Source organism: Pteropus vampyrus, unplaced genomic scaffold, assembly GCF_000151845.1.
Source record: "Pteropus vampyrus isolate Shadow unplaced genomic scaffold, Pvam_2.0 Scaffold193, whole genome shotgun sequence".
In the NCBI taxonomy this organism is placed as follows: Eukaryota; Metazoa; Chordata; class Mammalia; order Chiroptera; family Pteropodidae; genus Pteropus; species Pteropus vampyrus.
In genome coordinates, this window is record NW_011888974.1 from 3778500 (window position 1) to 3788482 (window position 9983).

A 9983-nucleotide genomic window follows, 5' to 3' on the forward strand; every position below is an offset into this window, starting at 1 on the left:
TATAGCTCTTGCATGGTGCTGGCGTCTTCTGCAGAAGGGCCTCCCGGGACCCCTGGGGGGAGCCGTGACGTCAGTCCCCTCCGCAGCGGGTGTCAGCGGTGCTGGTGGTGGAGCCCACATTCCCTGTGCGCGTCCGCCAGCGGAGGGCTGCTTAGTAGTCCCTGAACGCCCGGCCTCCTGCCCCGGGCCAGGCCGGGCTCCTGAGAGTCCCCGCCAGCCCACTCGGTCTCTCCCCAGCGAGCTGAGCCTGGCGACAAAAGTGTCCGGGCCCAGGAGGGTGGCCCCGCGCCTCCTCCCCTCCCAAGAGCACTTCTGCTTTTCGGCTGTGACCCTGGGCTCAGGCTTCGCACCTGTTAAAAGAGACTTAGGAAAAATACCGACCCCTTGAGGTTACTGGAAGTCCTAAATAAGATATTCCGTGCAAAGTTGCCTAGAACTTGGCCCTGGTGTACAATCTTCACACTTCCCTCAGGCCTTATCACCCTTATTATGTGCTTGATGAGCAAAGGGAGCCTCGCAGAGGTTAAGGAAGCCGCTCTGGGTCCCATAGACAGGGAGTAGCTCCTGAGATTCAAATCCAAGTCTTTCCAAAGCTCAAGCCTCATCTTGGATTATGGCTGAGGGCACATCCTGGATGCTCTGGGTGGAGGTGCTGGGGCTGAATCAGTTCTGTCCCCTTGAGCAAGTCCTCTCTCTCCGGCCTCAACTTCCACACTTGTTGAACATATCTAAGCATTATCTCCCAGACTGGGTCTGAGAAGGGGTCCTGGACTGCAGATCTGCCGCGTCTCCACAGTTTAGTGCCACAACACAGCTTTCTCATCTGGTCCCTTCGGCACTGTGTCTGACACTTAGGAGCTGGACCGTGGGGAGCAAGCTAGCTGTGGAGACTTCCTGAGTCCCTAGGTTTTTGGTTCCACACACCGTGATCAGACTGGGATTTGGTTTCCTGAGCTTGTGGAAGACAGGCTCAGGCCAGGGGGCCTCTCCTTGGACTCCATGATAGGCAAATAGCCTGGCTAGGAACTAGGCTGAGGACCCAGTATCCCTCGGAATTCTCTACTTGTCCCATGAGCATTCCTTTCCTAGAGAATCTGAACTCCTTCAAAGCCTCCCTTGACCCCCTACAAACCCTATTACCTCTTCACCCCTGTCCCTGGTCCTGACATGGTCCCAAGGCTGCTGGGCCCTGAGCTACTCCCTCCCTTACTGACATTTCCCTGACCTTCCTCGGGTACCACCGCAGCACACACACACCTCTCCCTTGAGCCCCCAGCCTGCAAGGAACCACTGAACTGGCTAGGCCAGTGCCGAAGCGTCTCAGAGGAGGAGAATGATCACTGGCTGAGGAAGGCAGGCCCAATGAACCCTCTACTACCTCTTACCCCTGTCTGGTCCACATTCTCCCCAGAGCAGTGTAGAGCTGGTGGCTAGATGCATGGAGCTGGGTCCTGGGAAGGTCATTTCTGAGCATGCCTGGAATAATGAGCTGGGATTCTGTGCTTGGACACGGCCTCTGGGTAGGCCCTCCCTGAGTCAGGCAAAGGCAGACGGAGTGATTGCAGGCTTGACAGCTGGCAGTCTAGGATTTCTCACATGTGGGACCCAGGAAGGCGCCAAGTGGCAGGTGTCCTCCCCAAACTAGTATTCACTTTGATTGGGGGTGTAGCCTGAGCCTGATCTCTCTCGTGCTTTCCACCACCCTCTGAATCTGCCACTTTCCTGTGGAGCCTCACAGCTTACAGAGCTCTCTCATGTTGTCTTATGTGGCAAAGGCGTGATGAGGCCCCAGTTGCTAGGCTTGTTACAGAAGTAGGGCTGCCCCATGAATGGGAAGATAAGTGGGCAGGGAAGTATGTGTTTAGTTTCTGTATCAAGTGGGTCTCTGTCTGCCAGTGGCCAGCGGGGGAAGTATTCCTGGTGACCTAGGAACAGGTGAGGAGCCAGAGAAAGCAACTGTGGGCCGATAAAGGGTAGGTCTCCTGCCTCTGAGTGTCAACTCTGGATGGGGGGCATCAGCATTTCATTCCCAGGCCATCTCAAAGAGCCCTGTCATAGGGACACCAGGTCAGACCACAGGGCCTTTTCTCAGGTTGAAGCCCCATAAACCCTGCCTGTTGTTCTAGGACATGGTGGGATTTGAATATGGACTACCCTGCTTGGGGCCACCAGATCCTCAATCCTGTCTTCTCACCAGGTGTCCCTCAAAAGGACTGCAGGGCCAGGAGTCCCTTGCCAGTCCCAGGAACCCCCTGTATCTGCAGGAGTGGAGGCAAGGAACGAGAGAGAGATCACCCATGCTGAGACCTGTCCCGCCTCCAATTCTAACCTGGCCCCTGCCTCCCAGGGGTTGAAATTGCCTCTTAACCTCCCAAAGAAGAAAAGGCCTAGCCAAGATCCCAGATAAACCATTTTTGTTGACTTAGTTATCGACATCACCTGGGAGGGCTGGGAACTTGAAAACAGGAAACAACCTGGGATGGGGTTTTGTTACCTCTCTCACACACACACACGTACCCACACATATCCACACGAGCACACACACTGACCACATCCGCAGCAAGTGGGCCCTGGCTGAGTATGTGTGGCGACAATTATTGGAGGCCTAATAAGATGTGCAGACAATGGGTGCCCAGGACACGGAAACCAACAGAAGAGGGTAGTGCCAGAAGCCTGGGCAGGGAGGAAGGCCAAGTGAACGCTTTCACTGAACTCCTAAACACCCCTCCATGGCTCTGGGCCCCAGAGGGTCAAGGAAAGGGCTAAGGTTGGGGCCTGTGTGGGGAGGCCTCTCTCCTGCCTGAGCATAAAGTCCATTCTCGACAGAGACAAAACTACTTCGAGCAGAGGTTGGCAGAGGTGCCCAAGGGGCTGGTTGCTGTGCTGCATGGATGGGGAGCCGCACCCACCTAGACAGGGGCCGGGGCTGGAGAACTGTGTCCAGAGCTGCTGGGCAGTAGTTGGTGGTGACGGTGGCATAGGGCATGTGGAGAGAGGCCAGGGAGGCCTGGCCAGCTGCCTGCAGGGGTGATGGGGAAAGAGGCCCAGGTGAGGTTCCGTCTCACAGCCCCCAGCTCCAGCCCACTCTGTTCCCTGCTCCAAAGTGACTCCTGATCCTCACCCTTGCTTGTGTCTGTGTCTGGAGGCTGCTGAGAGGTGGCTGAAGCTTCGTGACAGACCTGGGAAAGAGTTAGGAGGGTCAGAGGCACAGTCTGTGGCTAGCCCAGTGCTATGGGGATTTAGACTGGGCTTGGCTGGGGCTGGGTCTCACCAGTGCCTCTGCCGATGCAAAAGGTGGAGGAGGTAGATGCAGCCGAAGAGGAAGACCCCCGAAACCCCCAAGACTCCGGCCAGTTCAGCCCGCAGAATAGGGGCTGGAGTAGAAGCAGGGAGCCCTGTGCAGAGAGAAAGACATACCAGATAGGTGGCTGATGCCCCGAGTCCTTCCCTGCCCTCCCTATACCCCACTCCTCATTAGCCCCACCTTGGTCTGTGCCCAGGAGAAGGTTCCCACAGGCCTCCTGGGAGCCCTCAGGGAAGGAAGTAAACTTGCAGCAGAAGGTGGTGTTGGGACTGGGGCTTCTCCCCTCAGACCCTTCCAGGGTGAGGGAGATGGTGGTTCTGGTTTCCCAGTGGGCCTGGCGGGCAGGAGGCCACTGCTGGATGCCGAATTCTGGGTGCAACACAGCCAGCTTGGTCCCTCCGGCACCATCGCGGCCCCCGCAACTCACAGTTGCTAGGGAGATAGCACTAGATCCCAGGAATCCACAGCGGACAGTGAAGGACAGGGACTTGGTGGCCTCCATCTCAACTTGCACCCACACCTCAGGGGTCCCTGTGGGATACAGACATAGGAAGGACCCAAGGCTTGGTCTCCGCCATGTCTCCACTGCCTCTGCTTCTCTTTGGCCCCCCAACTCACCTGCAGTGATGCAGAGTGTCAGCAGCGCCAAGAGCAGGACCAGGGCCCGGGGCCTGTCCATGGCTCCCCCCGGCCAAGGCTCTGGGGGCTGTTGTGGTGGGGACAGCACCTGTGTTTCCGCTCTCATCGCAGGAAGTTTTCAAGTGTGAACAGGCCCAGGGGCAGCTGGGCTTGCTGCTCTCTGCAACCCAGCTCCACTTCCTTCTCTGTCTACCTCAGCTGGTGAACATGGGGCGATAGACCCCTCCCTCAGGAGACTTAGTGATAGTGACAAGGTTTTTCCTGTCCCCATGCTGTGCTTTAGTGTGAGAGGGTCAGGTGGCTCAGGTTCCTTTCCCAGCCCTGTTTATGGGTAATGACCTGTGCAGACCAGGCCTTGGAGAAGGGAAGAGGTGGGGGAGGGAAGAACACTGCAGAGGAACCTAAAAGGAATTTCCTTCCCTCAGGAGGGAGGGGCCCCTGGTTTCTCTTTAAGATGTCTCTGACCCCAGCCCTCCGCAGCTAAGGGGTTGGGAATGTGAAGGAACTTGGCAAGGGGAAGACCTATAAGCAGGAAAGCCAGCATTGTGGGGTTGAGGGTGTTGGTAACTAAGAGCCTAGCCCAGCTTGACCCATCACTTATCCTCTTGATTAGCCCATTGAGGACACCTCTTAAGTAAACTCTGTCACCCCATTCACATTTGAGAGCCTAGATAAGCAAGGCTCCATGACCAATCACTTCACTGTTCCAAGCCCAGTTAGCATTCTCTTGAACCCTGATGCCTCAGTCTCCAAACCTTACTCAGATCTGTGCTCACCACTTCCTCCATTATGTTCCCTTGACAGGGTGGGAGACCTATGCAGAGCTGACTCACTGCAAGGTGTCCCAGCCCACTGGGGTACATGGGACTGCCAGCCACAGACTCCTTAGCCAGGAAGACTCTTGTCTCCCACCCACTGAAATCCTCTCCACTTTCCAAGGCCTAGCTCAAATCCCACCATATTCAGGAAGTTGTCCCAGAGAGAATATTTCCTTCTTGGACAACCATCTCAGAGGTGACAGATGCCAGTGGTGGCTCTTTTATTCAACCCCTACACAGTCCAAGTACATAAAGGAGCTCAATACTTGGTGACCAATGGATTAAAGGCCACGACACAGTTAGTCACCAACTGTATGCCATGGCACCATCTGTATGCCATGCTGTCCCCTCAATAGGGTCTCATTGTATAAGATTCAAGCAATATAGACTAGAAAACATCGAAGTTCTCCTTCACCAGCCTGCTCATTCCTATTCCCCTCCCCATTTTAATTTTCATGAAATTAAAAAGTCAATCTTTTATCATTTCTGAATTTTGTGTACTGCTTAGGAAGGTAAAATTTTAAAAATAATTTTATAGTTTTGTTTTTTGTTTAACTCTGAGGGTTTATTTTTAGCCCATGAAGAATTTTAACTTGGGGATGGTATAAAATAGTGTAACATTTTGGGTAGAAAGCCAGATGTTCCCAAACTATTTATTGAATAGTTTCTTTCCAAACTGTTTCAAAATGCCATCTTGATCATAAATTCTTACGAATGGGTCTACTTCTGGATTCTTTCCTATTTTTTTTTCTTATTCCTGTTTCATTACCACATGGCTCTAAGTAGAACACTTTTGTTTTGATATATGTGAGGGCCCTTGTCTTTCTCAGACATTTCTTTGCTATCCCTGAACAGTCAGTCTGCAGTTTTGAGCTCAACTCAAAAGGTCATTAAACCTAGCTACATGAGCCCTCAATCATCAGGCCTGTGTTGTTAGCCACATTCCTCTTTGGCCTGGTGGTACAGGTCAGGTGACAGGTCAGGTAACAGTCACTTTTTGCTCTGACATTTCTTGGTGAAAGCCCTGCAGTCAAAGCCCAAGTCTAGCTGCAGTGAAAATAGCCTTTGTGGTCAGTCTTTAGAATAAAATCCTTGAGGGTTTGAACTGGTACCACGATCTCTTAGCTCTGCAAGATTAGACAAAGTGACTTAACCTTCCAGAGCAGCAATATCCCCACAGGAATCATACTCTACTTCATTGCGCAATTGAGAGGAGTATGCAAATTAGTGTAGGTGAAGCACTCTGCTTATGCCTGGCTCGAGCCCTCAGCAAGTGTTAGTGACCATTCTTTTATATAAGACACTCCTCACCTGAGTTTGTAGAGACTCACAACTGCTCCATTTATTTTTACATGTATTTTAAATGTTGTGAAAGACATACAACGCAATTCATATGTCTTACTGTTGATTTGTACACCTGAAATGTACTGGATTTTGTTAAACAAAGTCACAACAAAAATTTTTTAAGTCAATAAATAAATAAATGTTTTGGAAAAGGTCACTTATATTCCTGCATCAAAGTACTATAAATAGTAAGAGGTAGCATCTGAGTGTATACTATTTGCTAAATTTGTTGTGAGCAATTCACATATATTAGCTCTGCACTTAAAATTACCTTATAAGGAAATAACTTGCCTAGGATCACGAGGCTAGTACACAGTGAAGGTAAGATCTGAACTCTGACAAAAATTTTAGCTTCAGAACCCACACTAATAACAACTATGCTGAGCTCCTTCTCCTACACATAGTTTAAAATTTTAAATTGAATTACAGGATTTTTTTTTGTCAAGAAACTGCAGTCCTCCACCCCATTAACTGGGGATCCTGTGCAGAGTTCCTAGGTTGAGCTGCCTCCCCATCCTGAGGTGAGAGGACATAAAATGCTTTATTTTTCAGCTTTCTATTATACCACTTGGTCCCATAGCTGGTTCTAACCTACTGAGTCAAATTAAATATATATCTTCAAGTTTCCCCAGGGATCTAGGCTCCTCTGCCCACTAGAGGTCTTCTTTAGTTTCCTGGGATTTATCTTTGGTGGGTTTGCCACTCTTCTATTTCTCTGCTCCTTCCTGACCATTTTCTTTAGTGCCTGTTTCTCCAGCTATTCAAAATCAACACAGGGTTTTCAGTGAATCTGTGCTCAACTTGTTTGTGGATCCTTCCCAAGACTGCAATGTTCTATCGTATCCCCAGGGTTTTCAGTGAATCTGTGCTCAACTTGTTTGTGGATCCTTCCCAAGACTGCAATGTTCTATCGTATCCCCAGGGAAGGAAATACAGCGCTCAAGACTTCGAAATGTCTACATGGGAAAATAATCCTTTCCTCATCCCACCTCATCCTCTCATGTCATCCAAACACAAATTCTTCTTTCATCCTGCAACCCCTGGGATCAGTGTTGCCTTGAGTTCAAAAAATGGTGACTCAACTATCGGCTAAAGATCTTTCTCAGCAATCTGGAAAAAACCCTTTCGCATTATAATTTTGGAGAGAACACTAACAACTCACCCTCTGGCAGAGCTCATGCCACAAGAGTTAAAAAAAACTATTGAAAATTATTTAAAATAATTATAAAGCAATTATTGAACAGTAAACTAACAGGCAATGCACAGCAGTACATACATCTCCTGAAAAGTATTGCTTGGTGTCACTTAGCAATCCTGGTAAGCTTAAGCCTATGCAGAAGCTTCCGCCTCTCCTGCCTGAACTGGCCTCAGATCAGGTTCCAGTTTGGCCTGGGCCTGACCAACTAGAGCTGCTGCTCTTGAAGCCCATAGCCCTGCCTCAGCTGGCAAGGAGCTTACTGGCACTAAATTCTTCAAAGCTGTGGTTGTCTAGGTAGGGTGTGTGTGTGTGTGTGTGTGCCTCACGTGGTATACAAAATATCCACTGGTGTCATGTAGAAAAAATGATTAACATTTCTAATTTTTTAAGATAAAAACATAATGAAGTTAACTTTTATTACTACTAAGTGACACCGGTGCCCTCATTAAGATCTAAATTTCATGGCTTTCTAATACGATCAGCATCCTAAGGTAAGAGAGGTAAACTCATAGCTTATTATGATGGACTGCAAGTTATGTGCTACAGAATGTAGTGGGTTCTGTGGTTCCAAACAATGAGTTATCCCATCTAAATACGCTGTTGTAGGTAAAAAGACAACCATCGGAATGGGAAAGTGGTTACCAGAGGACTATATTTGCAAGCAACAACTCCAATAAGGGCCTAATATCCAAAATATACAAAGAACTCACACAACTCAGTAACAACAACAAAAAAATGATCCAGTCAACAAATGGGTACTAGTGGGATGGGGGAGAAGCGGGGAGGTAGACGAGGTAAAGTGGGGTAAATATAGTGGGGTAAGAGGAGGGTGAAGTGGGTAAAGGAGATCAGATATATGGTAGCTGAAGGAAACCAGACTTTGGGTGGTAAACACACAATAGAATATACAGATGTTAAATTATAATGTACACCTGAAAATTAGATAATTGCATTAACCAATGTTACCCCAATAAACTTAATTAAAAATAAATACACTGTTATTTGCACCTGGAAATCATTTTGTGACTTGTTAAGCCTTCTGAATGAAGAATTTCAGAAGATTTTGATTCATCTATTAAAAAAATAAATACAGTCAAAGAAGCACCTATTCCATTGGATTTGCATGTTTTTGAGAGGTCCTCTTTTCAGTTATGGTCATTAAAACTATAAAAATAAAATAAACTTTGAACTAAAATAAAAAATGTTAAGCCATGATTTAAAAAAATTTTCACTTTGCACTCACCAAAATGTTTTTAGTGCAAAAGGTATTTTGTACTGTGAACCAATAATTTAGCAGCTTTTTCATCGCTAACTCATCTATTATAGTTTTAATAAGTAAAACAAGTAGTAAATATTGATAAAATGTGTAGATAAAAATTTTTAACTGATAAGATGCCCAAACATTTGGAGTCTTAAAACTTCCAAGTTCTGTTTTACTTCCTAGTGCCACATAACCAGCCCTGATATAATGGTATAAACACCACCACTGTTTAATCATGCTCATGGATTCTATGGGTCAGGAATTTAGAAAGGCAGAGAAAGATGGATTGTCTCTGCTCCCTGATGCCTGGGGCCTCCGTTGGGTGTTGGAATGATCTGATTCACATCTGAACCATGTCTGGTGGTTGATGCTGGAGGTAGGCTGGGACCTCGACTAGGGCTGTTGGATGGATACCTACACATGGCCTTTCCATGTGGCTGCTTGGGGCTTTCTCACAGCATGGTGACTGGGTTCCAAGAGCAATTATCTCAAGAAATAAGACATGGAAGGTGCTGGTTGCTTTAAAGTCTGGGCTTGGAAATTAGCATAGCATCACCCTACCATATTCTGTTAATCAAGCAATCACAGAGCCCATATTCAAGGGGAGAGGACTTAAAACCCAATCTCTCAGTAAGGGGTGGAAAAGAATTTGAGGAACATAGTATAACACTTGCACATATTCTAAGGTTGGGGCTCAACCTACTATACTGGACTGTCTGGTTGCATAACAATTTCCACATTTACAGAGCTTCCAAGTTTCTCTTTTGATCTTGTGAAGTACCTTCAGCTTGGCTGGTATTTAAATAACATTTGGAATCTTTCCCCTCCTGGATCTTTAGTGACCTCCTATCTTTACCTGCTTTCCCACTCAGTTTTCAGATTTCATAGAAAAGCCTCTTCTCCCTGAAGCTATTCCACCTGAACAAAGGCTAAAGATCTCTGAATGGGTCATGTGTCCCTAGGGTACTGGTAGGTTGCCTTTAAAAGGATACTCACAAACCCAACTTCTAGCTTTTATCTGGGAGGGAGAGTGAAGGAGTAGAAGTGGTGTGGCTGAGTCTCGTGATGGAGGAAGTCATAGTTCCTTCTATAAGACCACTACTTGGATGGTTGTATTTAGCCTGTGTTCAGTGAGAACACAGTAAGAACTTGAAATTAAAGTAGATGCCCAGGACAGGGAAGAACTGAAAATCATATCTAAAATGAGGCTAAAGTGTTCCTTAAACCACAGAAGAAAATAGTCAAGGTAGAAACTGACAACAGTGCCTTCATATATTCGATTACTTGTCAGGGAAAAGAGGGAACAAGGTGCTGTGCTGCGTGCGTGCACACACACATACACACAACAACAACAACAAAACAGAACAAGTCAGAGTTTCAAGGAAGCTGGTTTCCAGAGCCTATTTTGTGTCAGTCTAG

At 47.8% G+C, this 9983-nt stretch overlaps 1 protein-coding gene across 1 annotated transcript; it reads right to left on the bottom strand.

Annotated features, from left to right (window-relative positions):
• Nucleotides 1-337: 337 nt before the first annotated feature.
• PVRIG (PVR related immunoglobulin domain containing) lies at nucleotides 338-4102 on the bottom strand. Its single transcript, XM_011371657.2, has 5 exons — nucleotides 3923-4102; nucleotides 3485-3835; nucleotides 3272-3395; nucleotides 3122-3179; nucleotides 338-3019 (listed from the first exon to the last, which is right to left on the bottom strand). The coding sequence occupies exons 1-5, from the start codon at nucleotides 4047-4049 to the stop codon at nucleotides 2705-2707; spliced, it is 975 nt and encodes a 324-aa protein (XP_011369959.1). The 5' UTR covers nucleotides 4050-4102; the 3' UTR covers nucleotides 338-2704.
• Between the last annotated feature and the right edge of the window lie 5881 nt (nucleotides 4103-9983).

What these genes read in the sequence shown, in the direction of transcription:
- PVRIG (XM_011371657.2), bottom strand. Translation starts at nt 4,049, where the DNA reads ATGAGAGCGGAAACACAGGTGCTGTCCCCACCACAACAGCCCCCAGAG. An exon ending in TTGCATCGGCAGAGGCACTG is followed by an intron (nt 3,180 to 3,271) that starts GTGAGACCCAGC and finishes ACTCTTTCCCAG; the next exon opens with GTCTGTCACGAAGCTTCAGC. An exon ending in AGACACAGACACAAGCAAGG is followed by an intron (nt 3,020 to 3,121) that starts GTGAGGATCAGG and finishes TCACCCCTGCAG; the next exon opens with GCAGCTGGCCAGGCCTCCCT.